Source organism: Phallusia mammillata, chromosome 6, assembly GCF_965637545.1.
Source record: "Phallusia mammillata chromosome 6, kaPhaMamm4.hap1.1, whole genome shotgun sequence".
Classification (NCBI taxonomy): Eukaryota; Metazoa; Chordata; class Ascidiacea; order Phlebobranchia; family Ascidiidae; genus Phallusia; species Phallusia mammillata.
This window is the reverse complement of record NC_137257.1, coordinates 16,473,657-16,492,530: the sequence shown is the minus strand read 5'-3', so window position 1 is coordinate 16,492,530 and position 18,874 is coordinate 16,473,657. Positions and strand designations below refer to the sequence as shown.

General features: G+C 35.8%; 1 protein-coding gene across 1 annotated transcript; it reads right to left on the bottom strand.

Moving 5' to 3' along the window:
• Positions 1-211: 211 nt before the first annotated feature.
• On the bottom strand, positions 212-18,320 carry LOC145233462 (uncharacterized). The gene is made up of 20 exons (XM_080098187.1): positions 17,721-18,320; positions 17,219-17,345; positions 16,781-16,920; positions 16,139-16,225; positions 15,931-16,056; positions 14,994-15,137; positions 14,101-14,183; positions 13,515-13,648; positions 11,052-11,200; positions 9,929-10,027; positions 7,865-7,996; positions 6,339-6,529; positions 5,159-5,342; positions 4,610-4,711; positions 4,415-4,516; positions 3,624-3,758; positions 2,840-2,967; positions 1,842-1,968; positions 1,310-1,403; positions 212-1,064 (listed from the first exon to the last, which is right to left on the bottom strand). Exons 1-20 carry the CDS (start codon positions 17,853-17,855, stop codon positions 868-870), a joined length of 2,616 nt encoding a protein of 871 aa, XP_079954313.1. The 5' UTR covers positions 17,856-18,320; the 3' UTR covers positions 212-867.
• Positions 18,321-18,874: the final 554 nt, after the last annotated feature.

Here is an 18,874-nt window from a genome sequence, read left to right as displayed (position 1 = left end):
AACACTTGTGGCCTAATATTTAAACACATATTATACCAGAATGCAGGTATTATTTGCTGTTACAGTAACAAATAGTTTTTTAGTTTTTCTTGATTGCCTGTTATGCACTGCAATGCAAAGAACGTACAAAGTTTTGCTACCTATCGAGCTTTTAAATTACTGTACCAAAGAAGTTCTTTCTTTTTCATAGTCTTCACAGCAAAAACCATACTTGAACTAAAACGTTAATTTTGGTGACCGATTTAAAATATGCAGGTCTTCCTGCGTTTGCAGAATACACTGCATAGTTGAATACGATAAAACACACCTTGTGCAGCAGTTTTTTGTGTAGCGTACATGCATACTTGTGCAAAAAGTGTATTTAATACAAAGCAAACTAAAAACTGTGCAACATTTCAGTGTGAAATAAACGTAACAAAAATACATCTTTACCGGGTGAAAAACGGAAAAATAAAGTCACCAAAACACAGTGATTGTATACAACACACGTAAAGCATAGTGCATTTGTCAAAATAAAATCAAGAAGCTAGGGTTATAATTTACGAAAATTAAGTAAGGGCATCAACTGGTTTCAATGTTTGTTTTACCTCCAGAAATGCAATTACTCAACGCAACCAAGCTAGGGTATTTGCCAAATACTATTTGGTATTTAACTTAACAAAGATTTTTGCATTCGACCCATTAAAACCTTACAGATATGCCTAAAATGTATTTATTAAATGTTTATTTGTCTTTTAAATAAAAAGAAACTATTGAGTGTTATGATTCAACGGAACTCTTACGTAGCTTGACATAGGACTAACGCAACCTACGGCTATGTTGACCCTCAAGGATAAAAACAAATACACAAACCATATGAATGAACACCTATGCATTTGCATGCGCAACTCGTTTCAGAAAACTACGACCTTTACGTCCTCTACTGGGCACGTTACCAACGTCAGGAGCCCAGGTGACCTCGTCTGACCTTGAGGTTGGCCTTCCGATAGCTCTAGCTGCACGTTTGGGCCAAAGCCGTGCAAATTCTTGCGGCCATGTATTTAGTTCGGGTTCATTTGCAAATGCTGCAAAAGTGAAATAAAAGGATGAAAAATCGTCTACTACAGTAGTTGGAAATCAGGCACATGTAGGAATTAGTTGAAGCATTCACAGCACAACCCTACTTAACAAGTTTGGTTTCAGAATGTTAAAGGTAAAGTTATGCACAAAGAACTGTTGTTGATAATAGGCAGTATGATTTTAGGAAAAGGTCATAAAAGGGTAAAACTATGTTCACTAAACTTGAGTAAGAACGACATACTGTTCTCACCTGCAACTAAGCCGTTGCGAACGCTTTTAAGAAATTGTTGTTTGGTCAAGTTTCCAGCTACAGCAATCTTTGTCATGAACCCCTTGTCCAATTTCTGAAAAAACGTATCATGAGAAAATTCTGTTCGTTGAACTGTGCGGTTTAATTCATTTTCAGCAACCGTTTTAGAGTTGTTAGTCGGGCCGGGCTTAACGGGTCGAGTTAGGGCTTGATTCGGGCCTAAATTCAAATTCTGTGTCCAATTTAAAAAAAACAAAACGACTGGTTGCTGAACTTTACCGAATGCCTAACTGTCCAAAAACGTTCCAAAAACGATTTCGGGTTTCGGCTCGAATTTCGGGCCTCTTACAACTCTGAATCGTATTGCTGCAATAATACCTTTGCAATAAATATCAAACAATGTCACATACATGTATGGTTATGCTTTGATTGCTGTTTCGTATTAATGCTTATGATGAGACCTTAGCAGCAAGTAAGGGTGGGCAAATATGCGTTTAAAAAAGGTGGAAACGTATCCCATAAGTGGTCAAACCTGTAGTTCGGAGTTTAATGATTGGTTGAATGCAAGACGCTGAAAGTAAACGTGTGTGGCAGTTTCAACTTCGTTGTCAGATTCGAGATTCTCAATTTTTCTTTGGTTTCTTACTTGTTCCAATAATCTACAATAAATTCACATTAGAAAAGGACAAACCTGTACACAACTAAATCAACTTTAATAACGCAGCAACTCAAACGAAGATTTTGGTACCTATATGTAACATGAACAAGCTGTTTGTGCTTAATTACATAGACTAAATAATAAAGGATTATTATTGTTTTATTTATTGCACTAACTAGTATTTTTTAAGCACTATCATTTGTCCACAACTGAACGGTTGGCAACGTCTGTCGAGGCAACGTTAAATCCGGCAAATCCAAGATCATAATGCCACACAGCTATTCGGTTGTAGTACCACAGTTTGCCTAATGCAGCAAACTTTACGTGATTGCGAGTTTTGGCTACATTAACTGGGCAGTTTTACCTCGATTTCAGTCAGAACAAAGTTAAACTAGTGGTCCTCAACTCGTTTCAGGCCATGGACCACCAGTTCAATAAATAAATGTAAAAGACCTTGCCATTGTTAAGTAGGGATAAAGAAAGAATCCACAACAAGCAGATGTGCTTGAAAGAATTTCGAATAGTGATATCAAACAACAGACAGCTAACAATAAGTGGCCAACAACTTTTCGTACTAAACATTAAACAAATTGTATGCAACTATTTCCAGTTTATCACCAAATATAAATAACGTCCTGTAGACCACGCACCCAAAAGTTATCATGGACCTCTATGGTCCATGGACTACCAGTTAAGAACCACTGGTCAAACGAACGATTCGTTGCATCACTAGTTTCAAGCTTGCTCAGTATAGAGTGTGCTATCTTACGCTATTGAACAGGTTTAAATATATGAGTACGCGATTGTTTAACGTTTCATTATATAACGTCAGTCCTCTGACATGTTTGTTTTCGACCAAGCAAAGTTTGCACCTGTCCAGGACTTCAGAAATTGTAAAGTTTGAAGGACTCTGTGGTCTTGCTTCTAGAAGTTTCGCCTCTTTTTTCTGAAGTTTCATCACTTTCAGTTGCTGTGCCGAGTTCAGGCGTTCCTTGGACAGCTGCAAAATTGATAAAAAGCACACATTTTAAAGTTTTCTAGTTAAAACAGTGCAAATGAAAATAAGCTTATCCGGGATTTGTTAGTTGTCGCAACGCAGATGATTGCGGCTTATGTGCGTAAATGGTAGAACTGCTAATTTCTAAAAAAAAATCTTGAATAATCAGAAAACTACACGTCTGAATTTCTGTGCAGCAAGACTGAAAATATCTGTATACAGAAAATACGCATGTTCCCAAAAACACGTTTAGTCGTTTATGCGTGCATGGCGTAAAAGCTTTAGCAAGTTTGGGATGTTGTATTATTGTGGTAGTAACCGTTTTATTGAGTTTTCGCGCACTTACTTACAACGAGCAGGGGCAACTTCTACAAAAAATTATTCAATTTAAACAATTAAATCTACATACGATCAGCAACCAATAAATTCAGTATAAAACCATAAACTGACACGTCGTAAAGTTAAAAAATAACGTCACAGGATTATATGACGTCATAATGCTACGTCATTCGCAGAAACGGATCAATATTGTTGAATACATTGATGTTGTATGACATATTTTCCCACGAGCAACTCTACCAGACGACCCGGACATTTCTTAATATACATTAAGAAAATGTCACCCAATACGATGAACGTCTTGTTTTCGCAACGTTTACCTGTAACTGAATATCGTGTGACTGACGTAGGTTCCGCTCAATCGCGCTGACGTCACGACGATGTTCGGCCACCAAATTCTCCAATTGATCTTGGTCGAGTTTTCCTGAGCGCAGCAAAGTTCCAGAAACTTCTCCCTAAAAAACAATATTTATAACATCCAAAACTGTTGCTAACTTGTAATATTTCCTTATTCAAACAGATTAAAATAAACGAGTTCCCAATAAACAAACACGAAACATATACAAAGCAAATAACAAAACACGAAACCATATACAAAGCCAGATCCATTAGAGGCGTTATACTAAATCAGCCGGTCACCATGGATTCCCATTGCCATGGGAGACGAACCAATGACAGCAGTCTTTCCAAATTTGCTACACAGGTTTAGTGGCGAAACCGTCGAAAGTCGAATCACAAGTAACGTTGCCTGCGTTGTATGCTGCACATGTCAGGTTCGTAGTAGGGGATCGCACGATTGATCAGTATCAGTTAAGATGAACATAGATTTATACCCGGGATCTGCCCTGAAGTGCCTATGTAGATAGCAATCACGGCATATACATGGTATTTAGCGCAAGGGAGTCACATAGGTCAACCCAACAACAGTGAAACTAAACAGGCTAATTAAGAGATCAGCCAACATCTGCAATATCAGTCAAGCCTTGAAATCTATTGCAAATAAATGAAAACAAGGTAAATCAATTGAACACTGTTAACACGAAGTTAACACTGTTTATATTGAACAAGTTTCAAAACGCAGTAATTTGTATTTATTCAGGTATTATAGTACCTTAATGCTTTTTAATATTTGGTTTTCACGTCTTTCTTCTTCTTCCAATGTGACCAAGTTTGCTACCAGTCTCTTTGCAGCGACACCACATACGAAAAAAATCTGCGGCCAACAATAAGTACAAAATTTTTAACTTTTTTTATTGTGAGCATGCAAAAGTTGCAGTGCGTTTCTTCAAATTGAACAAAACCTGACCTGTTGTTTAAGCCAGTCGCCGAACATTAACGTTCCAACTGCTCGATATAAGTCAGCAAACTTGTCAAAGTGCTCTTCTCGCATTTCTCCAAGGCGTTGAGCCTAAAAATAAAAAGCAAATGTTTCATTGGAACACGATAGTTGTTTTTAGCGTGGAAAATTGCACAGAAAATTGGCCATTTTCTGTATAACTGTGAGTCGACCAAAAATACTCCAGAGGCAATATGAAATGCTTGAACAAATATCAGTTTTGACGATTTAAACGGCAGACATTTTACCATGTATTGGTCGTCTCTAGTAAGCGATTTCCCCTGTTTCTGCACATACAAGTTACATGAGCATTCTGTGGTACATAAAGGGCCATACTGATAAACGCCTATATTTTATGTACAAATTAAGTTTCATTTTAATTTAAGCCCAGCATAATTTAGGAGTTTTCATGTAGTACATGTGCAATTGTGCAAGCGCATAGTCTACTCTAAATAGGGTACTAACTATTAACACTATATATGTATCCCGCGATACATTGCAGTTTTAAACAACTATTACCAAGTTTCTGACGTCTTCGTCTGTTTTTAGCTGCTGTTCACCGCGTACAAGGGATATAGCTCGAAGTTGACGTTCCGTCAGTTCGCGGTCAAGAAAACGAAATACTTGAACGCGAATCACGTCCACTAGGTTGCGCAAAAGAGCGACTCGGGTGTCGTATTCGGCAAGGACAGCGGATCGGTCACTGTGGCAAAACGTTTAAACTGTATAAATAATCACATTATAACTATTGTATGTGTGTTTTCAAGCAAAACCTCCTTCTGATTTTTTGGCTTTACTGTAAAAGATATATTGGTAAATACGGGTATAAAAGCCACGTAATGAAGACAAATTTACAGCGATTCTGGTTTGCTTCATGACTTTGCTCTGTGGCATTATCGGAAAATTGAAAATAAAAGGCACAACTTTATGTTATAAATGTTTTTTTTACACGATCTGTTCCTCTCTAATAGTAGGCATATCGATGTCAACGATCACTGAGGCGTACTGTTTCAGTAAGTGACAATAAAGAAGCAAATACTTGACTTAAAATCAGTAATCAGTCTCTAAAATCTTACTTAAAAAGAATCTTTTTTTGTACATGCCTCAAGAAATAAAAAAGTCACACGGGAATTTAAAATATTTATCAACCTTTTCATGTCTTCCGTCCAATGTAATAACATTTGCATAAAGTAAGAAGTCACTATAGGTCAGTCCGACTGGCTAAGGGCAGAACTGACCAGAATACGCAATTGTGTTAATATAGGTCAAGGGAGTTTTTCTTTATGTTAGTGGCATGGGCAGAACACAAACATTTTGAGACTTTGCACAAGTTAAACTGAGAATGGAAAATATTTTCCAAGTAACAGAAATCAGTCAATAAATTTACATGGAAAATATATATTTCGCCAACTGGAATATTCAGTTCCTACAAAACCACAGAATAAAACATCAATAAAATATAAATATTTGTAAACATCAAAACGCAGTGTTTATAGGAACTGAAGATTCCAGTTGGGCGAAATATATATTTTACATGTAAATTCATTGACTGATTCTGTTAGCTGGAAAATATTTTCAATTCTAAGTTATTTACTAATCACTCCCAGTTCTGTATACAATTTCAAAACTGTGCATTGTTCAAAAAGAGTTGGGAGGGAGGAAATTTCCCTTACATGTTGTAAATATAAGTTTTTCGCACCTTTCATTAAGGTAGTGAACATCGGTCACAAAGCGCTGGACAATTTCCCTCTGGTCACGCACCGTCGAATCCGTTGTCACGTGATAGTCCACGCCCCCAGCGTTCCGCATGGCTTCAACGGTCAGTTTCGCTTCACGTTCGACAAGTTGGGTTTGGGCAACGTTTACCGCAGAAACCTCTTCCTCAGCTTCCTGTGAAAAAAAGTTCCGAATAGGGTTGTTATCAAATAAAGGTTTTCAATTTTTTAAACAATCAAAACATTAATATAAGGCTGAAAACATATGTTTTAGGTGCTTCTGTGTATCCGCAATTTCATAAAAATGTCACCAATGTGGTCAATCAAATTAAGTTTGTCCATATATCGAGGCGTACTGCACAGGAAAAATTATTTGATTATTTGAAATGAGTAAAAAATTATTTGATAAATTTTCAAATAATTAAAAATTTCAAATAATCAAATAATTATTTGTTTGATAACAGCCCTAGTTCCGAAGGTTACTAACGGAGGGTGGGTACTGAATTTTTTAACAGACCAAAATATTGTTACGTTATCGTGTTGATATCTGCATTTTTTGTGCAACGAAAATCAACAATACATACAATAAAGGGACTTTTTCTAAAAGCCAAAAACGGTGCGTGCTGTTATGGCACAGTCAAGGTATACCATTCAGTTTGAGCTAAAAGATACAAGTCAATATATGAGTGTTAAACATCACAACGTTTCGACAGTTTAGTTCAGTGGTTCTCAAACTTTTTTATTGTCGGGACCAAATGGTATTTTTTAAGTGTGTAGGGAGCCGCAAAAAATGAAACCTTGAGAAAATTACTAAAGAAGATGACTTTGAAAGCTAAAATAGCAATGTTTGGTGGTTTTCTGAGGTCTGGTGCGAGCCGCAAAATAAGTAGTTGGGAGCCGCATGCGGCCCCAAAAACCGAGTTTGAGAACCACTGGTTTAGTTTGTTATCGTCAGGTGAACTAAAACCAACGTAAGGGATGCAACTTGGTACACAACAGCACATAGTTGGTTTATCTATCATTGATGTCAACGTTATAAAGCTTTTAAAAGTTCCTAATACAGTGGTACTTAATCGAGGAGGAATTTTAAAACTAAGGGGGTGGAAATATAAGTCGTGACATGAGGATTGTGAATAGACACTTTAATTCTGGGAATATAACCTGTAAAGTTGAAAAAGGAAAGACCCAATTCAAAACGATCTTTGTATGTTTTGGCATATACTAGTGCTATGTAAGCTTATAATATAGTAGGAATAAATGAAAATGATTACAATTGTTAAGAGAGGAATTAATCCAAAAAGTTGCTGTCCGAATCTAAGTTTAAAGTACCGATGAAAAAACAAATTCACACAAATACAGTTTTGTAGTTTTTTTTTTTTTTTCACGTAACCAAAATGGTTTCGCATTTTTAATAAGTCCATAGCCCTTGAACACAATGTAAAAACCGTATCTAGACTTTCCATCTAAACTTAATGACATTTCTGCCACTGTTGCAACAGTAAAGACTCACTTTAATCTTCAGCCCCAATTCATCCATCAGTTGTCGAGCTGTATGTGCGTTCAGGATCTGGTTTTCAGACAAATGTAGCAAAAGCTTCTCCTGGGCTTCGTCACATCGGACGGACAGGTTAAGTTTCGCTATCTGCACAAAAAGACATATGTGTGTTAGAGCTTTCTCGAATATTCGATCCAGGATTGGCCCGATAATACTGTTTTCGGCACTATACGTGGTATTGCTACTCCTCCGATACTTTGGCCGATATCTGTATAACGAGTAAAAACGTGCTTTAGTTTGTCGTTTCAGTCACCAATTTTGCGAAGAGTCACCTCACACGAACTTCAAACTAACCGCCTTTGCAACACAATCTCTGCGTCAGCTTTGGACGTTTGCTGTTCGCACCTGGGAACATATAACGTGCGAAAAGACTGATTTGCTGCATCAGCAATTTTACCGACAATTCCTTTTTTTTCAAGTATTTTGTATAGAAGGGGTAAAATATAGACGTTTAAAGAAAAGTAAAAGCAATTTACATTCCAAATATACCTTATAGTACTGTGCATTGTTTAGCTATTGCGCCTAAACATACGTGACAATGGATTAAGTAAAGTCGCTATGGTGCTTTACAAACCCTCATTAAACGCCGCTTTGGAATGGTTAATGCAAACCTGTACAACAGCAACTAAAAGTTCAAACAAACAACAAACCTTAAATTCAAACAAACAACAAACCTTAAAGAAAGTTTTGCTGTGCTGAAACAGGGACAAGCCCTGGCCGGCAAATTGTTCAAAATTTTAAAGGAAATTAATGCATTTTTGCATGTTTTATTTTTCATATGCCACTAAAGCAGTGGTTCCCAGCCTTTTTGTAGTCACGAACCCCTTTTATAAATTTTATAGGTCTGCGGACCCCCAAAATAATTTAGTCTTTTTTCGTTTCCTGCATTATACGTTATTATACTTTCATTTTTGGGGGCAGAATTTTAATCAACCTTCACAATAATTAAATCTCAATAAAGTTCTGTACTGTACCAGTCAACGCAACAAAGAGATAAATTTTCTGGTATACAATACTTAAAACAAAGCACTATAAAGTCTATTGTGTGTTGTGATGTCACAATGGAGGTTACAATCACACAAAAAGCAAGTTTTCTTGATCCGAAGGTTTGATAAACAGTTAGCACTTGTATGCAGGACTGTAAAAACGGTTTGAAAACTTAAAAATATTGTACTATTGAGTAATGGTATTAAGAATGTTTGCCTCCACGGACCCCCTAAAACCATCTCACGGACCCCTTGGGGGTCCGCGAATCCCAGGTTGGGAACCACTGCACTAAAGTAACGGGTAGGCTACGGATCGGATCGCAGGCTCATTGAAGGCGTTATACCTAATTAGTCGGTCACCGTTGCCATTGTGAATGCTACATAGTATGCCATGATTTCAAAAAATGGAAACAACAAGACCGAACCATCAAGAAAAACTGAGCTAGAATGGCTTGCTGTGACATGAAAATAATTGAAGGGGCAGAAACAGATTTTTTGGTACAACAGCTCAACACTCGGCAGGTTGTCACCTTGTCGCGACTTTTTGTGTTTTTATTTGTGAACCATAAGTATACAGTTTTTAAATATACTAGCTGTAACGTCTACTTCGGTGCTCCTGGTGGGCACAGACGTCCACTCTATGGGGAAACGGTAGACAAAATAGTAATTTGCGATGTAACACTAGCTTCATTCTTTTAAAAACGACAGCACAATCATATAACGAGAAAATTTTGCCCGAATCCGCCAACCAATAAACTGTAGTAAAAAATCTCTTGAAACGACAGTAAAAGGTAAACAAAGACATAAAATTCCGGTAGTAAGTGAGTCACCCAAAACCTACAAAAACCTACTTATATAAATAGTTAAGCTAATTTGCATGTATGAACAGAAGGTCGGCTCTGGCCTGATTTAACATTTTACTATGAGTCTACACACCCACAAGTTCTGGCCAATCAGAACATCGCGTTGGACAGACCGAAAGGGTTTACCATAAAATACAATGTATCATTTCCTTTCTACGAAAAGTTATTACCTTTTGAACTTTCGCAGCCTGTGCGGCCTCATTGTTGGTGAGTTGATGTCTGGCTGTCGATTCGTGTTGGTAAAATTCCATTAAAGTTGCAAAATATTCCTGTGGAAAAGTCCATGTATAAAATTTTCATAAATGAGTCCGTTTCCGGTGATATTACGGGCAGTAGTTTACACCAGAGTTGTAAGTCTGGCCGGGTTCGGGCTTATAGGTTTCTTCAAAAAACGGGCTTGGTTCGGGCCTGGCTTTACACTCTGTGTCGGTATTTTTAGATAGATAAAGTAGCCAGCCTTGTTTAAACCCAATTGTCTATTGTGTTTGTTACCTTGTTCTTTTCTACGGCTTCAAAGTATAGGCCTGTCAATCAAACATTCGGGCCTAAACGGGCTTCTCAAAAAGGATTCGGGTTCGGGTTCGGGCTCCAATTTCAGGCCCGTTTACAACTTTGGTTTATACAATTTCTCAGTTTCAGATATAAAGTTAAATTCAAAACGTTACTTTTTCGGGTCGCTATAGCGATTTCGTTCGAAACGTGGAGCAACTATAGGGGAGTGGTTCTCAACCTTATACTGGTCGCGTACCACCTGACGACTTTTTCTATCGTTGCGCACAAAACCATGGTTAAATGGGTAGACCAAGAGTTATTCTTGACTACACTAGCAAATTTTAGCAGAATCAGCAAGGTTAGTAATTCCTAAAAAACGTCCAAAACACGGGGTCTGCACAAAAAAGCCTGATCAGTTGGGTCAGTTGAGTAGCGATTCTTAAAGTGACTTAAATCAAGTATAACAGAAAAGTAGCCACCTGAAAAACCCTGGCGTACCACTAGTAGTACGCGTACCCAGTTTTTTTTTTAAGGTTTGGTTTGGGTGACCGCTAAGTAGTTTTAAGAGACCGCAAGTGTTTCATTTAAATACCAAAAAATAGCCATATTTGCTTTTGTTGTTTTAGAGTGTTTAGACTTCAAGCATTGGTAAAAATGAAAAAAAAACAGCGAAAGAAATATCACAATAGTCATCATACAGTACATTTACAACTACAGCATACGCTATTATTTCACATAAGTGTGCATTTACGGAAACTTTTGTTGAGCGATGAAATAATGTTGACCTTATTTGGAAGGTACCTCGACAAAGTTACGTATCTTTAATTTCTGTCCACCCCTGTCAAGTAATTTCTGCAATGCTTGACTTCGGTCTTGCTCGATTTGTTGAAAAATTGATTTTCGCTGTTCGATAGACTGTTGCTGAATTCCTCTTAGTGACTCTTCCAACTCTAAAACGGCCACACAAGGGCGCCAGTGATTAAATATTTCAATATAATTTTTTTTAAATCGGAATTTTTTGTCTGTTGCATATTTAGTTTAGAGATAGACCGGCACGTAAGGTCGATACCGATAACAATTATCGGTAGTTAAATCACCGATATTGAAAGCCGATACTTTGTTTGCAGTAAAAGGCCCAAGCTTGTATCTTTTTTGAAATCAAAATCTCCAACGTTGTTTGAAAAGCTAACGTTGGGTGATTGTACAACAAAGTAACAAAAATATGTAGTTCAAAGGTCATGCTTTGCTATACGTCAAATAAACGAACGAACCGTGTAAAAACGGAACTAACGAAAACCCCGTCAAAGCTTGCGACTTCGATTTGCCTTGATGCCGATCAGTTATTGGACAATATCTTAAGCAAGACACAGTTGCGCCAAGCAAAAATAACATAGTTACAAACGCGCCATTTATCGGCCGTCCGGTGACGAAAAGGCCAATACCTATAATCGGTAATACACCTTATAACGGCGCCGAAAATCAGCCCGGGCGATAATTAAAATCGGTCTATCCCGATAAATCGGTTAATTTACGTATTCATTAAACTTGAAAGCATAAAAAAGTATTTGTTATGTATGAGCCAAACAAGTGCGGGATTTTTGTTTGCGTATAGCTAATGGTTTTGTATCTAGGATGTCATTTCTGGTATCGGACATTTAGTATACTTTTAAGCCTATACCAACGTTGGTGGATTAAAATTTGACGTCTTGTTGACCATAAACGCACAATCAATGTTACTGCGTTCGATTTACTATAGCACATGCAGCAGTTGTTTCCTACATTTATTGGTGTCCATGCAAAAATTTTGATGACAATCTCGGCGTTACATTCTGATTTGACGTTTTCTCAATTGATGTTTTGTTTTTGTTTAAACTTAACTTTTATGATAAAACACTTTATAGCAGACAATTGTACGCCTTTTTGGGTGATTTAAAATTTACCTAAACGTCTCAAACAAATAAAAATTCAACGTTTATTGTCTGGAATTCATTGTCCATATTCTTGACTTAGCAAAAACATGGAATTAAAAAGGCCAAAACATTAAATAACAAATAGGTTTCAGTACGTTAGCCATAATCTGTTTGCCATTTTACTCCAGAGGTCACTGGAGGTTACCATACATACAACAGCTTTAGATAAACCGTTATGAAAGTATCCCAAAGGGCGCGCAAAATACCACAGCATTCATATAGCGCACCACAAAAGCTTTCGATTATAAAACCGAAACGGGTTGCAACAATTTACCACAAATTGAACAAAGATAGCATCCCTCTATTCCCTTAACGCCAGCATAAATTCCATTGTTACCGCAAAGACCTGTGCTATTGTCGCGAAAGTTAATATTTGTCTAACCTACTATGGCATAAGAAGGCGTTGAAACGTCAATAGGACATTTCCTCATACAATAGCAATACCACAAATGAGGTATTAATGGGTTTTGAAGGTCTCTTGGTGTTGAAAAACGGATAAGGGTTTTTGTTTACCATTTTTTGTACCTAAGCGTTACATACACTAGGGCGTGTTAAGGAACAATTGTGCGCATTTTTTTGGTCTAGTACTGTACGCATCACGGCGGCCGCAGTATTTGGTTTTGGAAATTCTAAATCGGTACCATGCAGGAACACTTAATTTGTAAAACGCCTGTATGCATAATTGCACATCTTGAGGAAAAAATAAACATTTCAAGTATTTCGTTTCTTAGCCTGTTGTTTTTCTAGCAAGCCACCACCTATATTTATGTGTCCATAGTAACTGCGCCTTTTTCGACACTGTTTGGCCTAAATATTTTTTTAACATGATTTAACAGAAGTTATTCAAGTTGCTACTGGTTTTATTTTCTCCGTAAAACGTTTGTTTGGATAACGTTTGTGGTTTTAAAAAAAACTTTTGTACCCAAAATTCGCCCACCCTTACTAGAGTTTTAGGAAGCAAATATTCAACTGAAATTCAATTATGATTGATTTATGAAAGGTAAACAGCATTTTAGTACAAAAAATCAATCACTCCCTAAAGGGGTTTTTTCTTTACAACCCTATCTTGTCTGTTGGAACTAAACATAGGTAAAGCAGGGAATTTTTTTCAAAAACTGTTAAGGTTTAAGGTGACAATTAAAATTCATTTATTTTTAGTCACATTTTTTTTTAAAGAAAACAAGTTTTAAACTAAAATTTTGCATTAGAGCAAAAAACGTTAGGAATTGGGTAAGCTATTAACAACTAGTGAAAGTAATAAAACAGCAAAGAAAATCTCCAAAACAAGCTTTACCAGCTGTGGTGTCATCCATTACTGATTCAATTTCAGCTTTAAATTGATTCCATAATTGGCCGCTAGCATCATGGGTTAAATGACCAGCTTTGCTCAGGCGCTGCAAAATTGTTTCTACATAACTACGCCGTGTCCTAAAAGGAAAAAAAATATGTTACATTTTTTATTAACTAAATGTCAACATGAAGTTTTAATACCACATTTACTCACTTGATTATAAGCTGCATGTTAAGATATTAAAAAAATAATAATCTAAGACACCCTCAATTGTATGCCGCATTTAGTGATGTTAGATACTATTGTTTAATAACACTTCTTTATGTTGCTATGTAGTACAACTATTTGTCAACATTTGTTAGTTACTCAAATAATTGTATCCAGCAGAGCATATGTTGAAGTATCAAGTCAATATGCCCCAAAAAAATTGAACACAAAATCAATTAAAAAGCATGTGTGTAGAAATAATATTGGTATGATATTAAAATGTAAGCCGCCCTTGATTGTATGCCACACAAACAGTAGTGTAAAAACTTTATAAGCCACAGCAGCGAATAAATGCTGTATGTTGACACAGAACATATTTTACCTTATAGACTCCAAAAGAGCTATATTTCCTCCATGGAAGGCCTGAACAACCAGAAATTGCCGATGGTTCAAAGCGTTTAATTCCTGCAAAACAACATGTGTATAGTTGTGTAGGTTCACCTACGTAAAAGTTTGCTAGTTGTCTGCACACTTATTAACTTGTGTTAAGTTAAGTTTATTTTGTTTGGTGAACGATATCAACACAAGTGCGCTACAACAAAGTCGAAAAGCGCTGAGTGCTAAAAAGTGGTACACTGGATTTGCTGCAGCTACACCATATTATAAAGCTTACAGTATAACTAATTCAAAATGAGTTGGACTAAATTCCCTGCAGAGAAATTTTTGATTTAAATTACAAATATTTTCTGTTATAATTTTTAGCTTGGTCAGTTTCCAGCAATACAACGAGAAAAAACATGCTTGGTGGTACTTATTTTTACAATTAGGGTTACATAAACAATAAAAGTGTTTCTTGCTTCTAAAACATTGTGTTGCCAACCTTGCTTTGCCTACTTTCCACCAAATTGCCTAAACAAATACTAATATTGTCACATGGTTAAATGTATGTCTTAACCTTGTAGAAAAGTAGGCTTTTCTTTGACTAAAGAAGCATAAAAATGCAACAACACATTTAAAACTAGCTAGCAGAGGACACAACACCACTTAAAGATAAATGGAATGGACCAAACTCAGATCAAGCTTTGAGCAAAACCATAATTGCCTGCTTAAAAGTCAAATTGCAGGTGTGATCTCTATGTTAGAAAACACAACTGTAAAGCAATTCAACACCATCATACAAAAAATCATTAGGCACATGAAGGGAAAAAGGGTATATATAGCTGAAAAGTATGTTTTTTTCGGTAATTTAAAAAATTACTGAGGCAATTTCTGTACCTCAAGTTTGTATTCATTAAGTGTCCTTATCTTCTCTTCCACAGCAGAGGTAATTTTTACCAGACCAGAATGTATAACTTCTTTGTCTTCACCACCTAGCACACTTGATTCAAATGCACTACATACATTTTGCATGTCTTCAACCTGTAAAATGTAGACTTGTCTGAAATCATTTTCACACCAGAAATAAATCTTAGTTGGGCATGGTGCAGGTTTTTGCTGAAAGTGCTTAAATTTGCTGAAGTTGAACCAGAAATATGTTTTGTAAACATATTCTTGTAAACGTTGCGCAGCTATTTCCGGCTTGGTGAATATTGTAGCGCAATTGTGCTGCGACAGTTTTGCCCGACAAAATAAACTCAATCGACTCAATTCAAAGTATTTGCTTACATGTAATGGCGATCAATATAGCCATACATACCTTATACCAAGCAGAAAAAACTAACAGAATTTTAAATGGACCTTTTTTGACCTATCATAGGCCACAGTTGTAAAGCACAAACAGGAGTATATGCCATCAACTGCCAGAAGGAACTATCACCCAAAATGACTAGAGCATATATCATGGATATATGAAAGTAAGTTTTAGTCAAAACGTTTATGATACCAAAACTATTCACCCTGGCTAAAAAGAGTTTACTTAACTTGAGGATGATGGTAAAAAAAACAGTAGTTGACATTATTCCTAAACTGATCTTTTCATTTTTTCACCAAAAATGCACAAATACTTAATTTAATATTAATTTGTATTAATAAGCTCAACTTGAATTATGTCTTATGCCCAACAGATCAAACTTGAAATAGGTCACTATGAACCAAAATTGACCAAATAATACCAAGTTAATAACTCTATGTGCAAGGCGAGTTTATGTTACAGGCCATGCAGCTTAAAAGAATAAAATAAAAAATGAAGTATTACACATTAACCTTGACATACCATTTGATATGTGGCTTGGAATATTTCTTTGAGTGGAATGGAGTCAAATTTGTGAGAATGGTCCAAGGAATGTTTATATTCATCATTTATTGAGCGTTGGTATTTCCTCATTGCCTTTGCAAGCATCTGGTTGATTAGAAAACAACGAGCTCTCCAATCATCCAAGAAAACCAAACTCGAATGACATTTGCAATTTTTGTAGTTTTACCTTTTCAGCAGCTGTCAATGTATTTGTATATTCTTCTGAGGTCACTTGCTGTCGTTTGAAGTATTGTGTCAAAATTAGCTTGAATGTCTGATAAAAACATAAGTTACTTTACCATTCATGAATCACATTCTGATAAGAAAACCTAGTTGCTAAAAATTGCATAAATAACATAAGCAACTACAGTACAGGAACAGGATAGGCCAAGTCCAATTGTTAGATGACACATTATTTTTAAACAGCTTGAGACTTTGGATGCTATCTAAAGGAAAGAACCCAACGGTTCCCAACCTTTTTCAACGAATTCCTCCCTTAACAATTCAAAACAATTTCATTCCTTCCTAATATACTACATTGTAGCTAATATACAAAGATCATTTAAAACTGGGACTTTTAAGAACTTCACAGGTTATATTACCAGAGCATTAGTGTCTATTTACAATCCACATGTAAAATTGAAATAAGTTCCTTTCCTTAAGTTTTCCTTCTCGGTTGGGCACCACTGATATTACTTTAAATGTGGCTTAAAAGTTCAGGCTTTTCTGAAGCAAACAAAAAAACTGTGTGTATCAAAGTATGGTTTTGCATGTATCATTTAACAGAAGTAAATAAATGAAATACAGATCCATTATTAGACAAACCAACCTGCAATAAACAAGTATGTCTGTGTTCCCATGCAATAATCTGCATATTGTAAGAAGAGCTTTCTTCTTGTTTCATTAACTCATATAGCTTTAGGTCAAGTGTGCTTGCCATGATAACATCAATCAGTCCAGTAGTATTACCTAGGAAAAATGGAAATATATAATCCACTTAGGCAAATTGCCAAGTATCTTTTGGTTTTGCTACTGAATAGTTTTGTTTAAATTAGGTTTTGGATGTTTATATCCAACAAGACATTTAAAATTCAGTGTTAAAGGTTTATTTTTGACAAAAATTATAAATATGCATATCTTTGCAGCTAATTTCCAGCAATGCAGTTTACCACATAAAAATCGGTCTAAAAGTATTGGAACAAAAAACATGTTTCAAAAATGACCAACATCCATAGTTTTGCTTTTCATAAGAATCAATGTTTTCTACTTTTTAACATAATAGTTCCATTGATAGTTTCGGCATCATGCAGTTCATCATGTTGTACAGAAATGGTGTCATGTGATCGTCGATCAGAAAACAGTGTTGTATCTCTGGCATGTTTATTCTGCTCAATCTAAATGGAATATGTTACTTTGTTGGAATAACAATTTACAGACAAAAAGTATAAACTTATGCATGTTTCACTCCTACACAAATTATAACATGTTTCACTCCTACAATTTTGTAAAAAGTTTTGCATTGAAAATACCACCTTAAATGGAAAAATGTTTATTTATTAATAACAAGCTAAACCTAAGTTTCCATACACATAATTCAATCATCTGTTGTCTTCTTTTGCTATTTGGCCAGATTACAAAAAAGGTTAAACACAACCAGCTAATCAAAGACAGTGCACCAATACCACTGGCTATCATCAGATATTTAATTCTATAGTTCAGTTTAACTTATTTTCTGCACTTTTGATAATATTTCCAGACAGTTACAATACCTGATTATTTGAAGATAAGTTTTCAATATGATCCAAGTGCATGGAAGCATTTTTTCTGGATCTTTTCTTAAATCTTTGCCTTAAGATGTCCATTAAAAAGCATTTTGTGACTAACAAACCAATAATAAAACCCATGACAGCACCCAATGGGCCACCAATGGCAGCAACCAGTAAATCTGGTCCAGTTCCACTCGTTGCTACATTCACAGAAACCCGCTGACAATTTTCTACAACAATACCAAAGGCTTTAGGGCAGTTTGGGGCATAAAATCTTTTTCAAGCAATTTAAATGGTTTTTAAGGTATAAGTGTAATGTCATAGCAGACTACAAGAATCAGCCTGTGTAACAGAGTGGTGACCGACGGATCTGTCTTCACTAATCAAATAAGTAAAATATACCCCAAAAGAGTGGCAGACGATCAGTGTCAGTGTAATCTTTTATTTGTACATCAATAAACAATAAACCAGTGTTTCATCCTGAACTGGAACGTTATACCGGAACGAAATAAATAATTTTCGGTTCAAATACCGGAACGAAATAAATAATTTTCGGTTCAAATACCGGAACGAAATACCGAAATAAAAAATATTCAAAATACCGGAACGGAACGAAATACCGTTATCTTTTATTCAGGTATTTCGTTATGGACATTTGAAACGAACAATTGCTGAAAATTCTGCTCCGTTAGGCTAAGCTACAATAAAATTGAAGCTCCTACAATTTACATCCGTTTGACCATAATTGACAAATGTTATGTGACGTAACAACTACTGACAATAATTCTTGTGTGTTGCAACTTTCTATCTTTTTTTCCCTTAATAGTTGTAAAGACCACAATGAAATGTTCTTTTGTTAAGACTGAAATACCGAAAAATACTGTTATAAATTTATTTCGGTCAGACCGGAATGAAATAAAAATATCGGTCTATAACGAAATAAATAATTGCTCAGAATGAATAAAGTTATTTGGTTTTGTTCCGTTTTAACTTCCATGTGTTTTTATCTTCTTTTCTTTTTAGATGGAAACTGACGATACTTAAAATAGCTAAATTAATAGTTTTGCTTCATAAATAAAGATTACACTTAAGCCGATCATCTGCCACTCTTTTGGGGTATATTTTTTTGAGCTTGTTTTAGTGCAAATGTGTTACTA

What these genes read in the sequence shown, in the direction of transcription:
- LOC145233462 (XM_080098187.1), bottom strand. Translation starts at nt 17,855, where the DNA reads ATGGGTTTTATTATTGGTTTGTTAGTCACAAAATGCTTTTTAATGGAC. An exon ending in AAATATTAAAAAGCATTAAG is followed by an intron (nt 3,759 to 4,414) that starts GTACTATAATAC and finishes ATTGTTTTTTAG; the next exon opens with GGAGAAGTTTCTGGAACTTT. An exon ending in CATTAAACTCCGAACTACAG is followed by an intron (nt 1,404 to 1,841) that starts GTTTGACCACTT and finishes ACGTTTTTTCAG; the next exon opens with AAATTGGACAAGGGGTTCAT.